Source organism: Oncorhynchus tshawytscha, linkage group LG10, assembly GCF_018296145.1.
Source record: "Oncorhynchus tshawytscha isolate Ot180627B linkage group LG10, Otsh_v2.0, whole genome shotgun sequence".
Classification (NCBI taxonomy): domain Eukaryota; kingdom Metazoa; phylum Chordata; class Actinopteri; order Salmoniformes; family Salmonidae; genus Oncorhynchus; species Oncorhynchus tshawytscha.
Genome location: NC_056438.1, coordinates 14,959,707 through 14,977,602, shown reverse-complemented (window position 1 = coordinate 14,977,602; position 17,896 = coordinate 14,959,707). Strand labels below are relative to the sequence as shown.

Sequence of the window (17,896 nt, the reverse complement as noted above, 5' to 3'; positions counted from 1 at the left end):
TGTTTGGTGGGGGGGTCTAATACACTCGTTCAAACAGGCTTCACAGACACACATTGTCAGCGTTGTAAGACTGCGAAGAGGCCTATAATTATCATCTTGTGAATGTAGGTCAAGGATTGAGTAGAGAACGATTGCGCATCCCTGTCGGAATCAAGGGCTGCCCCCAAAAACCAAGTGAAGGAGCTTGCATAGCCACAATACTCTACTATTCTCTACAATGTGAACAAGTGGTAGTCTAAATTAACGGTATAGCTGAGACAAATAGCCTATAATGGAGATGATGCATTTGTTTTGGGATAACCTATGCATCCTTCATTCCTCCAATCCTTGAAAGCTTCACCAAAAGATGGATAGTGAAATAATAGAATGCGTGCGCTATAGGCTACAACCAAGTCATGTCAGATCAGCGATTATTTATTTTTAGCATGTCATCGTTTATCTAATAGCCAAATATTTAGATCAATGATTATTTCAATAAAGGGAGAATCCAGCCTTGAATCAAACAGCGTCTCAGGTTAGCTGGTTTGCGGATGCAGTAGTGGTCCTTGAGTTGTCTTTCCTGGCTGCTCCCACAGACACATGCGTAAAACTCCTTCTTCATTGTTCATTCATCCCGCAGCCGTTGACTAGGCCTATATTTTATGGTGATTTGCCAACTTTAATTTAAGATTAGCCTACATGTTAGGCTACTTAATTGAGTGTGCCGATATAGGTTTATAATTGAATGCAACATATCGGTGTAGTAGAGAATCTGGAACTTTGCTCTTTATAATATATATTTTTCCTTATAGAGTCATAGCCGCGGAAGGGTGCTGGTGGTGTCGCAGCACCCCTGATAAATTGAAATACATTTGCCAAAGTTATAGAATTACTGCTGTCTGTTCAGAAATAAATTTAATAATTCAGAATACTACACCAGGAGTAGGCCTATAATTCAGCCACAGAGGAGCAATAGCTTATTTAAAATAAAGAGCCTAGCTGTGGATTGTGTGAAGCCCAATCACAAGGCCTACAGTCGGGAAGCGCAGCAAATCTGCCAGTGAACAGCATGTAGCAAAAAAGGCCTTTCAAATATAAAAAGTCGCAGGAAAGCACTGGTTGGAAAGCCAATTATTCTACTGAAAAGAGAAGACTAATTTGTCTGCAGGCTACCAAATATGTTATCAACTTCCAAGTAGGCCAATTGAGCAAACAGCTGCATTTATTGTAGCTGGGGATTTTGACAAAGCTATCTTGAGAACAAGGCTACCTAAATTCTATCAGCATATTAACTGCAGCACCCGCTCGGGCAATACACTGGATCACTGCTACTCTAACTTCTGGGATGCATACAAGGCCCAACCCCCGCCTTCCCTTCAGAAAATTCAGCAAACCCGACCACGACTCCATCTTGCTCCTACCGTCCTATAGGCAGAAACTCAAAGAGGATATACTTGTGACTAGAATCCTTCAATGCTGGTCTGACCAATCGGATTCCACGCTTCAAGATTGTATTGAGCACGGTACTGGGAAATGTTCCGGGAAGCCTCAGATAATAATGTCGATTTATACGCAGTGTAGATTTATACGCAGTGTAGTTATTCCCTCCGCAAGGCAACAGCTGAAGCAATCGGTATAAACTGCTCAGATAGCTGATGCTTAAAGTTAGTGAGGGAGATATAAGTCTCAAACTTCAGCGATTTTTGCAATTCGTTCTAGTCATTGACAGCAGAGAACCGGAATGAAAGTTGTCTGAAGCAGGTGTTGGCTTTGGGGATGACCAGTGCGATATACAGTGGGGCAACAAAGTATTTAGTCAGCCACCAATTGTGCAAGTTCTCCCACTTAAAAAGATGAGAGAGGTCTGTAATTTTCATCAAAGGTACACTTCAACTATGACAGACAAAATGAGAACTGTCCAGAGTAGTGAATGAGCGATGATAACGCATGCAATGCTTGATTATAAAAGTTATTTTTTCATGTGTTCTGGTACCAGGTACCAGGTAACACCCCTTTTACGCTCACTTTTTGTTCCATCACCTCCCATTTTGACAAATTATGCACTCAAATGACATTCTAAGAATGCAGCTGCCAGCTGTGAAACTGGAGCAAAATGTAGGATTTTCCCACCATATTTGTTATTTTCATGAAAACTATTTAATATTCATGTATACAGAGCTCAGTCAACATAGGTGGTGGTAAAGTTGCATTTGTCAAACACTTATCTATTACTATTGTACGCTTTATGAATACTGTAACAAACATTAACTCACCATCACATTAAGCACGTTGTTCAACTTCTCACAGGCCCTGGGGACAGACACATCAATCAGAAAATCAGCCAAACCAAGCACTAACCTCAGTGATAATACAGTGGTCTTAATTTCCTGGTAGACAAAGCATTTTAAAATCAATGATATCACAAATACCAGTGTCACTCCCGCCCCTGTGTAGATTGGGAGGTTTGGACGTCCCGTGTCATTATATTGTGTATTAGAACATTAAAATATCAAGAGCCTGTACATGAGTGAGAGAATATAGAGATACAAATTTGAAAAATACCGGTCTTTGATCAATTCGATGTCCGGTACTTCAATACTTTAATCCTACCTGAATAGGATGGGTAGATGATGTCGTAGGCCACAGGACCTCTAATGGTGAAGCCAAGGTAGAAGCAGACGTCTCCAGACTTCCAAACTTTGCTTTGTTGGCCGGCACAAACGTTAATCTCCTTGCCATCAACGCGCGCAAACACCCGGTGCTGTCTAACCACTCCATTGACTGGAAGAAGAAGGTCCTGGACACTGGGTTTTCTCCACACTTCACCACTGCTCCACTTTTGAGAGATAAAGTCTGGCCTTGCCTCTGGCCTTGCCATTGGATTCTCTTCTATCAATAGGTTGTCTATTTTTGCTCTATGAACCAGTCTGCTCAAACCCTCACCCTTACCCAGGAAAATAAGGGGGAGAAGGTACCTTGAGCGAAGATGCTTTTTGTATGTGTTTTTGTAGGACTCTTGCATCTCCAGAACACATTTGTTGAGGTCAATATTGAAATCCATTTTCTTCTGCTCCTCAGGCCAAAACAGCAAAAGGACTAAGAAGTAAAACTCTGGGGTTTGGTTACTGAGATTAGCCACTAGATGTCTCTCCAGACTGCTTCTTAGGATTGGCAACGGGGTAAGCATTGGAGATGCTGCTTCCACTTTGCTTAAGATGATGTTGGCAAGGATGAAGTTTTGGGACGCTTTGTTTTCACCATCTTTCTTGTTTTTTTTATTTTTTATTTCCCCCCACAATGTTGTTATTCGGCGTAAGTTAGATTCATCATAGCCCTTATCAAGACAGCAAAGCAGTCCAGGGAAGGCAATGGCCATTTCTTCTTTGAGCTTCTGGAGGGGTACATCTATTGCAGACTCTGAGTGTATAGGTGTACATGTCCCCACGTATTTGCGGTAGCAGTTCTTGACATCAGTCTGAAAGTAATGCGGTTCATTTTCTTTAATGTTGGGCTTAGAGTAAGTCAGGTAACCATCAAAAAACTCACATTTCCTCTCCACCTCATCCCTGAGGCTGATGATGAGTGGCTTGTACTTGAAGAGCTTTTTCTGTCCGATTGATATGAAGAAAGAGTCAGCGGATATTTCCATGGTAAGGACCTTTTGCCAGTTTTTATCAAGAGAGACAAGTGAGTCAAAAACAATGTTGGCAACCTGTAGATAACCAAATAGTCCTCTGTTGTTATAGATGTGTGAGACTTTGGTCATACCATCGTATTGCATTTCTGCTCCCTGCTCATTTTCAGCAGCCCTTTCCTCATCTTTGAAAGCCTCAAAGGCCATTGTTGATAGTTGCAAAATTTCTTGTGCAGAGATGGAACCCAGCTGTTTGGGAACCCTGAAGGAACTCTGCTCTACTTTCATCCTGCTCATCAAATGGTTCTTGTATACTTGCCCCAGAGTGTCAGCAACAAATGAATTGTTGGGATCTCTGTCTTTTGCTATTTTTGCCCACTTCTCCGCTTTAGAATAGGCTCTTGTCTCAATGTAAAAGAAACGAGCAAGAGCTTTAGGAAAGAATGGGTTTTGCTTGAATTTCTCTGAAGCTAGTTGTAAAACAGATACACACATGCTTTTGGATTCTTTGCCTTCAGTATTTTCAATATCTTGAATCAACCTGGAAAACTTGCCTTTCCTTTCTTCTCTCATTTCCCCTTTCGTTAACATGTCTCGTTTCCATTCTGCACTCTGCTTAACATCCACAGTGATTTCCCTCTTAGTTAGCATGTCTTTGATGACAGGCATCAAATGTTGCTGCACCTCTTCTCCACAAAAGTCTGTCAGAAAGTTCCTTGCTGTATCACTCCTGGTCACACCTGCTGTAGCCAGTAACTCAACACACTGCTGTGCAATCAGTGGGTGAGCCATGCGGACATGTTTGTCTTGTCCCTGTTGTGAAGGGAATGTCACTATCAGATGAGTGAAAGGCTCCATTCGCTGCTCAAAGGAAGGGCCTCCATAAATGGGATCTGGAGGCCCCAGGAATGCCTGACATTGAGACTCCAGAAGGTGGGATCCAGGGACGTAGGCATTCACCAGTGATAAGAATGAAAGAAGCTGGGATTTTTTAGGCCTTCTTTTTTTCCTGACATCTAAAAAGGCACATGTTTCTTTAACATAATCTCCACTAAAATTTTCTCGCATTATGTTAAAGCCATGAAACTGTTTGTGTTCATTGCTGTAGCTTCTACTGATCTCAATCTGTTTCTCCTCAAACTGTTGTTTCTCTGCTTCAGAAAGTTCCGCCCTGAGAATAACATGTCTTGATTTGTTATGGTCCTCTTGTTTGATAACTGCCTTACGCACACAGTTTAAAATGATGACCACAGGCATGTGGGTTGTAATGTTTCGGTCTGTAATCTCTTTCATGATGGCATCCTGCAGATTCTTCTGAATACACACATCATTCAGCAGTAAGAGCACAGTGTTCTGGTGGCCTTGGCTGCCTGCAGTGAAAAGGTGAATCACCTGCTTGGCGATAGCGGTGAAGTCTGAGGTAGCACCTGTTAGAACAGCACATCTGAGCTTTTTACGCATATCCCAGAGCACCTGCTTGGCCAGAGTGGTTCCTCCGCTGCCTGGCTGATGCAGCAGATTCATGGTAGAAGTCAGGTCGCCCTTAAGCTGTTTCTTAATATTTTGTATCAGCTCCGTGTACCCATCTCTTTTGATAAAGGGGGTAGTTTTAATAGCTGATGTTGCCTTTTCAGCCCAGCAGAAGTTAAGCCATTGAGGTGGGGCTCCTCTGTAAAAATCTGCCTCTGCCTTTTTCGCTACTGCTGAGTCTATGTCCTCTTCTTCGAATGCATTTGAGTACAAAACATCCAGAAGGGAAATGGAATCCCTGATTTGACTTCCAACATAAATTTCACGGCCACGGGCATTGGACAGGGACGACCCCTTGTTGTGTGCCATCTTCGTTGTCTCCGTCCCAAGCTGAACCAGTGTTCTGAATATTAGTTGTTCTTCATTAGGTGGTATGGACTCTGAGAAAGGAGACAATAATGTTTCAGTAAAAATGTCAAACGGCATTAACGGTTATAAACAAAAGGCTGATTACAGTATATCTTTGACTTTGTTGGACTTTCATTTATATAGCTGATAGATTGGACATTGGTTGGATGTATCTACAGACATTGCATCCTGCTGATAAATACAACAGCATGCCTATGTGTTTTTTGCTTCTTGGTGCTACCCTCTGATTAAAAAAAAATCAATCACATTTGTGCAATTTTCACTAGTATGTGGTTTATTTTTAGCACATAAATCAATTGACTGAGTACAGTAAAGAAATGCACAAAGTCACTTGTTCCCTGCAACAAATCACTCAAACAAATTATAATAATATAGATATCAATATAAGTATCTGCTTTTCATAATGTTATATTCACATTTATTTGTATATGTTTTTTTGTCTTTTGTTAACAATACATTAAACTATGACTTAATTAAACTGCTAAAAAACTGCTAACTACTGATCCAAAATTGTATTGTCTAGTTTACATATATAGTTTGAGAATTGATGAATACTGTAAACATCTATATATTTTACATCATGAATATATCAACTGACATGAATTTACTTTGGAAGGTAAAAAAAAAATGGTATAGAGTCTTTATAAACACTTTACTTGACACCCACCCTGTCATAACACATTATGACAGGTTATAACCATGTCATAATACTGTATGTCATAACTGCTGACATAACATGTCATAACCTGTGATAATATGGTTTTAACACTGTCATGACCCATATATTTACATCTGTTTTGGCATATATTGCGTTATTTCATGGCTGGTTATTTATTGTATTTTTTATTTGACCTTTAGACTAGGCAAATCAGTTAAGAACACATTCTTATTTTCATTGACGGCCTAGGAACAGTTGTTCAGGGGCAGAACGCCAGATTTGTACCTTGTCAGCTCGGGGATCAGCTCACCACTCTAACCACTAGGCTACGCTGCCGCCCCACCTACATAAGAGTGTCAAAACCCACATTTATTCAAATGTATTGTTTCCCTTCCAAGAAGTTTCCTTTCTTTTGCAATTTTGTTGTTGTTGTAATGAATATTTTGCAGTCATTTTTATTTCTATAATATTTGAAATGACTTGTAGAAACTACAGTTTAACACTGTCATGAAGCATTATGACCATTCTGTATACCTTTAATTGGACTAAGAAAATGCACTTTATCGCACTGTCAAGAAGCATTATGACCAACATAATCATACAAGCCAAATAGGCCTGTCACTACATGTCCTTGTCAGTCATCAGTCAAAAAGAGGGTGTCCTTCTCCTGAAATCTGCTCCTGCATTCATCCCAGTCATCAGCACCAGAGCATTGGGGTTGGTGCATGTCTGACATCAATGTGTGCACAATTACAATGATCATTTAATACAGTAAGAACATGTTATATAACATAATCATACTATTGACAAGTATGATATGGTGTAATGGAATGTTTTGCCTTGTGTAGTGGGTTTTGTTGGTTTGAAACTTACAGTATGTAGATGTCATAACCAACCATAAAATAAAACTCTCACCTTTCCATAGATTGGTCATATTAGTGTGTAGCCCAAACTGATCATACGGTACAGACAGAATTTGCCAGATCGGCGGTACCGAATTCAGACGAGTCCCGTGGCGCTTCTGTGGGTCGTAGAGCGAAGAACAACATCGTGTTCGGGAGGGCTTCATCGTTGCATATAGGGGTCATAGTAGTTTGTGGGCCAAACCGTTACAACACTAGAAACATTTCCGTGAGATGACCGATTTCCGCCATGTCTGATGGTCGAAGGCTGAAGCAGTCGATGCAGTGGATTGAGACCCAGTCCTTGCAATAACACATATCTCTATCTTAAACAGACAGATTTTTATGGGGATTTTGCTATTATGCTAATTCGATATCTACAGAGTGTGGACATTGTAAACTGCTGTAGTGAGTCTAAATACAAAGTCTGGAATAAATCTGACATATGGTTCATAAGCTAAAAGATGGGGGCACTGAGGAGGACGCTTGTCTTGACGGTTCCTGTCCAACTTCGCTTTTTTACGGCTATGTTTGTATTAATTATTACTTTGTTTGCTCAGAATGTTTGTGCAATAATTTCCTACGACCAACAAACACTTCTGGATCATGAATCGTAAACTACTCACTTATCTCGCAGCCTTCCAGATCTGAAATACTACATTCACTACTTTGTTCCCCACACAGTGGGTGTACCTGTTGCTCCTGGCCGAGATTAACCTAAGGCAAAGTCGGTGATGAAGAAGAGGAATGAAACATGGATTCCAAGCTAGGCTGAAAAGATAGGCTACACTGCCTTGTCGTCCAGGGATCCTGATGGCTAATGTCCGATAGCTGGAAAATAAACTTTGTGAACTCAGATCAAGGCTTCCATCGCAGAGGGACATCAGAAAATGCTATGTATTTGTTTTTACAGAGACTTGGCTTATGGAAAATACACTGGACTCTGCTATTCAACCAGCCGGCTTCTCCATATTCCGAATTGATCCAACGGCGGCTTCTGTTTCCGCATCAAAAATGTGTGGTGTACCGAAGTGGAAAACATTGCAAGCTCCTGTTCACCCCTTCCAAAACGCCTGGATTAACGGAGATACTCGTACAATACTGAGAGCCCATACTGCATTCAGCAGAACAGAGCCCAACGTGTACAAGGCAAGCAACTCAGACGTGGCTTGTGGCAAGGACCACAGATTATCACAAAATACAAAGGAAAATCCATCAGTTGTGGTGCCCACAAAACCTCCCTCCCAGATGAGCTCATCACATTCTATGCTCCCTTCAAGGCAGACAATACTGAGCCATCCAGGAAGGCTCTAGCTGCTCTGGACGACCAGGTGCATTCGCTTTCCAAGCCTGATGTGACGGAAACTCTCAAAAGAGTGAATACTCACAAAGCCTCTGGCCCAGATGGCATCCCTGGCCGCGTCTTCAGAGTGTGGGCTGACCAGCTGGCGGGCATCTTCTCAGACATCTTCAATCTGTCCCAGGCTGTAGTCCCCCACCAGCTTCAAGGAGACCACCATCGTTCCAGTGCCCAAGAAAAACAAGGTGACATGCCCAAATGACTATTTCCCCGTCCCACTCACTTTGGTCATCATGAAGTGCTTCGAGAGGCTGGTCATGGCCCACATCAAGGCCAGCATGCCAGGAACACTGGAAACAGTCCAATTTGCCAACAGATCCACAGAATATGCCATTTTCATCGTTATTAACACAGCCATAACACAACTGGACAAGAGGAACACCTGTGTGAGAATGTTTTTTATTTATTTATTTATTTTTATTTAACCTTTTATTTAACTAATGCTGTTCATTTACTAAAGTTCAGCACTCAACACAACACCAACACAAGCTCAGAACCCTGGGTCTGGACACAACCCTCTGCAACTGGATCATTGACTTCCTGACGGGCAGACCACAAGCTGTGAGGATTGGAAACAGCGCCTCCCCCACACTGACTTTTAACACAGTGGTGTGTCCTCAGCCCTCTGCTGTACTCCCTGTTCAACCACAAATGCATTGCTTTGCACCACACCAACTCCATCATCAAGTTTGTTGACAACACCACGGTTGTAGGCCTGATAACCAACAACCAAGCGTCAGCCTATAGGAAGGAGGTAAGTGAACTGGTACTATGGTGTCATGACAACAACCTATCCCTCAAAGTCAGCAAAACAATGGAGTTGATTGTTGACTTTAGGAAGCAGAGGAGGGAACATGTCCTGATCCACATCAATGGCACTGCAGTAGAGAGAGTCACGAGTTTTAAGTTCCTCATCTGAACCAATGCCATTCGGTAAAATGATCATGTGGTTTTCATAATCGCACTCCTGTATTTCCTTAAACACAAATGAAAAGATGGTTGAAAACCAGGAAGTGAAACGTTTGTGTGCCAATATAAATACTCCAGCACTGGAGTGCTGTCCTATTTTTGTTCTTCGCTGCAGGGTTGTAGCCACTTATTACATTTTTTGTTTGTTGTTTTTTCTATTTGGTTGGTAGTTTTCTTGTATTTTCTTTTTCACATCTATTTTCTCCTATTATTTTAACAGCCATCTTGGGCAGGGGTTCTCTAACTTTTTGGGCCTGGAGACCCTTTTTGTGATTTATCAGGAGCCCCTTCAAAATCAGAACACAACTCGAGTGAGATAAAAGTTTTACTATGACTTCGGCAGTGCATGGCCGGATAAACCATGTCTCGGAGCCCAGACAAAGAACATTTTTAAAGCCCTGCCTCTTGGCATTGGAGAGGAAGTGATGCCGTTTTCAAGCTAATTTCCTTCCATTCAACATATTTTATTCATGGGGCAGAGAAAGAAATGTTTTGAAATATTTTATATTTTAAGATCTGGTAGCGGACCCCCTGCAGTACCTCCTGGGGATCCGTGGACCCAAATTTGAGAACCCCTGATCCAAGGACCTGAATGTTGGGGGAAGTTTATTGTGAAATGTTTAGGATGCTTTCCTCAATGTTTGTATCTATCTGCCCTGGGACTACAGATTAATATTAGCCAGCAGACAAAATCTGACACATTTACAGAAAAGTTCATTGATGTGCATTGTCCATGACAAATAAATAAATACATTGATTCTGTTGGAAATTTGGCCTTTTCCCCTCGAGTGTAAAGTTAATCAATCATCTTATAATTCTGTGTGTTGTTGACTAACTTCAATGAGTACATTTGATATTCCCAACCAAGATAAAATATTCCATTGAAAATAGACATTACTCTTACCTTTGTCTGTTTGAAGAAGGTTCTATATTTTTGTGGGAATCACGGCCGAGTCTGGAAAGAAACATATCATATTTACACTTCAGAGAAACAATTACTTTAATCTGAAATCAGGTTCATCTGAAAGTACAACCTTTGTATTGTATACATGAAATGGTTTATAATCATAGGTTGCTAAGTTATTACCTGTCTTGGCTCTTGAAATGCAATGACTGACCCTGGATGATGTGTCCTTTTATAGTCAAATTTGAGTTGAGCCACCCACATTCAAACCGGTTCAGGTTGATGTATTTCCCTGTGTAGTTGGTCTCTATGCATCAGTCTGTGCCAAGTTTCCAAGGTAAACTGGATGACCTGGACAGATTAGATGATGATGAAGTTGTCATTGTTAACTTAAGTTACATTTCACTGTAAATGAAAATAAGTTGGGGGACCTCCCGAGTAGCGCAGCGGTCTAAGTGCTAGAGGTGTTACTACAGCCCCGGGTTCATTCCTAGGCTGTGCCACAACCGGCTGTGGCTGGGAGTGCCATAGGACGGAGCACAACTTTTCCCCCGTCGTCCAGGTTTGGCTGGGGGGGCTTTACTTTGCTCATTATGCCCTAGCAACTCCTTATGAAGGGCCAGGTTCCTGCAGGCTGACACCAGTTGCACTTCAACCCACACCCTCCGGAACACCTCACCACACCCCTCCCCCCTCCACTCCACCACCACTACCCCATGACCTGGAGAAGCAGATGAGAACCTGTTCAGGTATTTACCCATGCTGTAACTCTCAATTCCTTGAATCGGATCTCCTCGCCTCCTCAACCATATTGGAGGAGGAAGTCCAAGCCTCCTCTGACCTTCTTTTCCAATGAGTTTCGAGAAGGCGGTGAGGATGCAAGGAATTGAGAAAGAGCATTCCCTTCTCATTTGTGCAATATACACTGAGTATACCAAACATTAGGAACACAATACTAATATTGAGTTGCACCCCTTTTGCCCTCAGAACAGCCTCAATGTGTTGGGGCATGGACTCTACAAGGTGTCGAAAGCGTTCCACAGGGATGCTGGCCCATTTTGACTCCAATGCTTCCCACAGTTGTCAAGTTGGATGGATGTCCTTTGGGTGGTGGACCATTCTTGATACACACAGGAAACTGAGCGTGAAAGCTGCTGGGTTTGGGGTTTTTGAAAAAGAAAAGGAGAGCCGCACACTCTAGGAGCTCATATGCAATAATGTAATAACCTAATAACCAACTCTTCAACAGACAAGCGGTCGTCATCAGGGTATCATGACAAACACTGCGGGTCACTAGTTTATAAAGTGTCAAAGGACGCACACAGGTGTCTAATCATGACCGGGTGGATTGACATCATTGGTATACTCTCAGATATAAGAACATACAAAAACATGAATGCATAGCATACCATAATAGATACAATTTGGCTACATAGGCCTACAAACATTAACAATGAATAGAAAAATCACAAGAATGACTTTGATCTGAAGCCAATGTTGAGACTGAAGGGAGCAAGGGTCTTTAAATTAATGATCCAGGCAGCCTCTCGTTTTAACAATAAATTGAAAAGTGGGTAAGTCGTGTTTTTGCACCTAACGATGCTCGGAGATTTGTAGTTTTATTTCGCACTTTGTTTAACCCAATTTGTTTACCGCAAGGACAAGTTATAAGATAAAATAACTGCCTTAGTGGAGCGCATGATAACACCTTTCTTTGGGATATTTTTTCCTGTTAGGGGGTGTTTGAAGGATCTACATTTGCAAGTGCCATTGTATTGAGTGCAGCTATTACACTTTTAGTTTCCATCCGGTAGAGGTGCAAATACATGTTGTGAAGGGATATTTTGAGGTGGTAAATCAGAGTTTACCAACTGATCTCTGAGATTTCTGCCCTGTGAGATTCTAACCAAGGGAGGGTCCAAAAACACATTACGGATACTGTCATCGGATCTTAGAATGTGCCAATGTTTGAACAATTCCCTTAATTTGTTCATAGCACTTTGAGTAGCGGGTAGTTAGAATGCTTATTTTTGCGAGACTGTCCATGAAAGAGATCATGTCTCTGTTTAGAATTTTCTCAATGTCCGCATTAATCTGACCATTTTTGTACCCCCTCTCGTCTCAGCCATATTTCTGTCGCAATCTGACAGTTCTTTTGCAAATTCTTTTGATTCGACAATTGGCTGTAGGGCAAACAGTTTTTCAAGGGGAAGTGTGTGACAACTATCAGCCCTCAACACACTGTTATGTTCAGTAGGTTTCCTGTAAAGATAAGTGTATAGAACATTATCACACAAAATCAGAAGATCAAGGAAACTGATTTCATGTGTGTCAGATTGAATAGTAAATATCAGGTGATCAGAACAAAAGAAAAGCATGGAATGTCTGGATCTGTTTTGCATCACCCCTCCATAGAACAAAAAGGGTTCTCATTGTTTTGATTATTATTTGGAAACAGTACATTGACATTTCTGAAGGGATTGAAAATGGACTGTTTCTCCATGTAACCCACATACAAATTAGCATAGTTAGGAGCCATATGGGGTCCCATAGAAGTACCCTTCGTCTGAATAAAGAAATCCTTTAGAAACATGAAGTGTTTGTGTGTGTGTGTGTGTGTGTGTGAATAGTATTTCAGCCAACTATTTCAGCCAAAAGAACCTGCTTCTGGGTTGCTTTTGTGATGTCTGTGTTCCAAACAAAAAAATACAAGTGTGCTTGCTTTACTTCCTCAACGGCACAGCTAGGAGAGAACCTAACAGTTGAAGGCTCTTTCCATGAGTCATAAAAGTTTATTGAAATGACTTAGGGACTGTGCACACTTATGAGAGTTGTGTGGCAACTTGGAGACACCAGTTATATCTCTCACTCTAACCCTTGCATTGTTTTAATCTTATGTTGCACCTACTCCAGATTATGCATCAATATTCTTATGTTACTGAATGTATCCAGAGTAAATCCAGATTTCGTTATCAACAAATGCTATGAAAAGTTCAGTAAAATGTATACTGCCCAGTCAAAAGTGTAAAGTCTGTATTCAGGTGATCTGTTGTGTCCTCATCTTTGTTCTGATAATTTCCCCATAATCCGAAAGTGTTCCCTTTCAATTGTTACCATGGTTATGCATACAGGATGTCCTGTGGTTGATAACTTGTTAGAGCTGTTGATGAGTCATTGATGATAATCTGAACATTGTACTGCTATTACATTAAGATATAACAGGGGAACATAGCTACATTCAATCAAATTCACAAGTTTATTTAAAACTTTGAAAATGTTCAAAAGGTTGCTGTCTTGACGGATTTGTAAAGGATCATGTGACTCTACTTTAATTTCCTTCCAGTAATCGCTGTGTTTGTCGTTACATCATATATTAAGAATTGAACAATTAAAGGGACAACCTGCAGTTTGAACAATAACAAAGTGTCCACCTTTCCGCTGTGTTGGTAAACTGCTGAGGGATGGGACTGGAGAAATGCAGCTAGACATGATTCTACAACTGAGCACATAGATAAGCGGTCCGGTTATTCTGCAAGACGCAACGTTGTATTCCTTTCCATTATTCAGGATATTTAGAATGACAAATGTTATTTGCAGCAGGGTTGTAGATACTTGTTAACTTTCTGGCTTGTTTGTAGTTTTTTCTATTTCTTTTTTTGTTTTCTTGTATTTTCTTTTGTTTTTGTATGAAGTTTTAATATGACTTTGGCGGAGCATGGCCGGACGAACTGTGTCTTAGGGCCCAGACAAGGAACATTTAAAGGCCTGCATTCTTGGCATTGGAGAGAAAATGTTGCAATTTTCAAGCTAATTTCCTGCCATTCTACACATTTTTTAAATATTTTATATTCTTGCTATCTAGCCGCGAACCCCGGCAGTACCTCCTGGGGGTCCTCGGACCACACTTTGAGAACCCATGATCTAAGGACTGTATTTTTGTGGGGGAGTGTATGTGAAATGTTTAGGAAGCATTCTTATATATATATATATATATATACAGTATATATATAAACATTTATCTCCCCAGGGACTACAGCTGAAAACTAGCCAGCTGACAAAATCTGACACATTTACAGAAAAGTTCATTGTCCATCTCAAATAAATGAATACATTGATTCTGTTAGAAATTTGACCCTGTCCATTTAGGTCAATTCCCTCGAGTGTAAAGTTAGAGTTGGATAAAACGCACACAGATTTTAAACCTGAGGGGTTTACAACCAAACAGGATCAGTCGGTTAGCCAGCTAATATGACTAAATAGTTTTTATTAATAATTTATGTTTTAGAAAGATAAGCTTGAAATGGGCATGGTGTAATTAACTCAACAACCTTAAACACATCTAAGTTTAGATTTCTTAATTAACCAGATAATCAATAGTTAAATCTGGTGTTTTGTCAAAGTTAGCTGACTAATTGATTGCGTCAGGTTACCGCGCTAGGGGTGAGATTTCTTAGTTACACTTTCATTATTTGGTGTCAGATGTATATTTTAGTTTTCCTGGAAATGGTGTGACAGAAAGAACACTGCAGTATGTGCCAAGTTCACATTCCCAACCCACCTCTCTGCACGAGCAGATACTCATCATCACATTCCTTCCACATAAATTGAAACTTAGAAATCATAGTTATTGTGATGTAATAGGAATGTTAATTAAGCAATAAGGCACAAGAGGCTGTATCATGACTGCAGTCACAGGCAAATGGTGTTGTTCGGCCCACGGGATTGTCAACCCATTTACCTGTGACTGTATTCCTGATACATGCCTTATTGCTTTTATAAAACTGTTACCAGCATATTCAAATAACAACGAATTAAGAGACAGCTCTTACTCCACTAGCGCGTCGTGGAACACACCACCCAAGCCGCTAATTATTGTTCAGAGAACGTTGATTACCCTCGTTGATTATCCCTTACATGTAGGGCCCTGAGTTTTCCCTGACAACATGATCTGACCAGGGAAAACTCTGTGCCCTACTTATGGTCTACCCTGGCCCTTATGAATGAGTGAATATCAGTTGAAATACAGTAATGAATGAGTGAATATCCATTGTAATACAGTAATGAATGAGTGAATATCCATTGTAATACAGCAGGTACATTCCAAGAGCAGACGATACACTGTGATATTTCTTAGGTTATTGCATTTATTTACAGTGCCTTGCGAAAGTATTCGGCCCCCTTGAACTTTGCGACCTTTTGCCACATTTCAGGCTTCAAACATAAAGATATAAAACTGTATTTTTTTGTGAAGAATCAACAACAAGTGGGACACAATCATGAAGTGGAACGACAATTATTGGATATTTCAAACTTTTTTAACAAATCAAAAACCTAAAAATTGGGCGTGCAAAATTATTCAGCCCCTATACTTTCAGTGCAGCAAACTCTCTCCAGAAGTTCAGTGAGGATTGCTGAATGATATATTCTATAAACTGTTCATACATTAACTTACATTCTTTGCCAACTCTTTCTCAATGTTTTAACAGGTGATTTTCTGTCACCCATTTGAATGGTCACTGCACAATGAAATGAAAACACCTAAAGCTTTTATTCTATTGAGAAAATACCAGATTGGGTATAGTGCAAAGCAGGATCAATGAGTCAGCCACTAACCTCCCTAAATATTTAGAAATAACTTTTTATAAAAATAAAAAAAACATACGCTTGAAATGGCCTAATTGACTCAACAACGCAAAACATATATTGATGTTTAGCTTTTTTAATATACCTGAAAATCAGTCTTTACTTTGGTTGTTTTTCAAAGTTGGCTGGCTAACTCATTGGTGCTGCTTTGGTTCATCAAAAGAATGCAGGCTTGAAGTAATATACTTGACAAAATCATGTTCATTACTTGAAATGAATAGGAAACATACTGCATATAAACTGATACATGTTGAAAGGAATAATGTTGTTTCTACATACATTCAAATACCGTAAAACTTCAATGAATCACCCCAGAGTTTATTTGCTTCAATCACTGAACACAACAGATACAGGCTTCTATTTCAGCCAGACGTCTAGTTCCTTAACGCACACAGCGTTTACTCATTTGCATAGTTCATTGTTTAATTCCAGAATTCACTACCAGCATTTTAATTAATTTCTTTCACTAATGTGTTACCATTTACACACTGTATCACACTTGGTTTATCTTGGTAGGCTTTTATAATAAAAATAAAAAAGAATCCTTGACAGAAAGTTATTCTCCTCTTTGACTGTGCATTTAAGGCAATTCCTACGTTGACCACTAGAGGGCAATCAGATGCTTTCTGGGGGTCTGTACCCTCAAAGATGTTGACTGCTTTTGTGCTTGCCAGTTAGATAGCAGTTCTCAGTTGTTAACAGCCCATGGCTAGAAGTTGCTTACTGTCGATAAAAAATGTATTTTTGGCATCATTTTTTTGAGTCATTACTGAAATTAAACCATTTGGAAACAATTCATGGTAACATCGTAAAGTTAATTTAATTCATTTAATTTGAAACAGGAATTTATTTGCTGAAATGTGTGCCGTTGCCTGGATATTAAAAGGGACAGGCGGCTATTTGAGACTCGCCGTTTAATTTAAGTTTTGCGGTCGGTTGATTGGACTGTATTGATGACAATCTTAAAACTATTGTTTCTCATTGGAGTCTCTCACCAGGCTAGCCCTCTTCAGGTCCACAGACACCTGGAAGAGAAATGACATACAGAAACTCTTTCAGTTATTAATTGAGTTATGACTCGCTAACACGTTCTCTTCTTACAATAACAACTTGGCAATAAGATAATAAGACCCAGAGTTAGGGTTGATTACAATTCTATTCAGTCAATTCAGGAAGTAAACTGAAATTCCACTTCCACATTTTCATAATTGAAACACATTATGTGTTCATCTCTCCGTATATGAAGGCTTTGTTATGAAAAGTGTTAGAAGTACTTATTTCTGGTGGTTGTAGAATTGAACTGCTCTTCTCTGGATCTTGATAATTAATCACACACACAGCACTCAAACACAACTGTTCATAAACAAAGACACATTCTATTTCTCTCTTTCTCCCCCTTCCCTCTCCCTCACTGACTGCCTGGTCTGTCAGATCAGCATCTGATTGGATCTTCATCCTCACCACCGTTCTCTTTGACTTGGGGGCTGAAATACATTTGCTGATATTTTTTATGGTGCTGAATATTTCAAATCTGTGCAATATACCGTAAATACCACAACTCATTAGGGCTTGACAGTATGATTTTATTTGACATATTTCTTTAACAATGTGCTGTCCAAAAAGGTGATTGTTTTACTAAAGTTTAGTAACATGAGCAATGCGTAACTAGTTTTCTTTTTATATTGCACATTGTTGAAGAATGTCACACTGCCAGATAATGAGTTTCAAGGTATTATTTTCACAGATTTGTACTAATTTGCATTGTGAAAATGTATTCCACCGAGTCACAAAAAAAACATTCAAAATAAGAAACATGTATCATCTCCACTAAACCGAAGTCCGATACGAAAATAAGTTTGTTCATTAAAGTTAATATTCGACGTACCTTCTCTGACAGAAGAAATAAATATACCAGGAAAGAAGTACCTTCTGTGGAAGACTCTGGAGT

General features: G+C 40.1%; 1 protein-coding gene across 4 annotated transcripts in view; it reads right to left on the bottom strand.

The window, feature by feature from the left end:
* LOC112233951 (sterile alpha motif domain-containing protein 9-like) overlaps positions 1-10,569 on the bottom strand; it is a 52,113-nt gene extending 41,544 nt beyond the window's left edge. For 2 of the 4 annotated variants that reach the window (XM_042329478.1, XM_042329475.1), the window contains exons 1-4: positions 10,489-10,569; positions 10,306-10,356; positions 2,590-5,523; positions 2,253-2,289 (exon numbers count right to left, since the gene is read on the bottom strand). In XM_042329478.1, coding sequence (XP_042185412.1) covers positions 2,273-2,289; positions 2,590-5,452 — 2,880 coding nt within the window. In that variant the 5' untranslated portion in view covers positions 5,453-5,523; positions 10,306-10,356; positions 10,489-10,569 and the 3' untranslated portion in view covers positions 2,253-2,272. Of the gene's footprint in view, positions 1-2,252; positions 2,290-2,589; positions 5,524-8,460; positions 8,575-10,305; positions 10,357-10,488 lie in introns of those variants that run through there. The other 2 variants (XM_042329477.1, XM_042329479.1) reach the window with 2 other exon arrangements.
* Between the last annotated feature and the right edge of the window lie 7,327 nt (positions 10,570-17,896).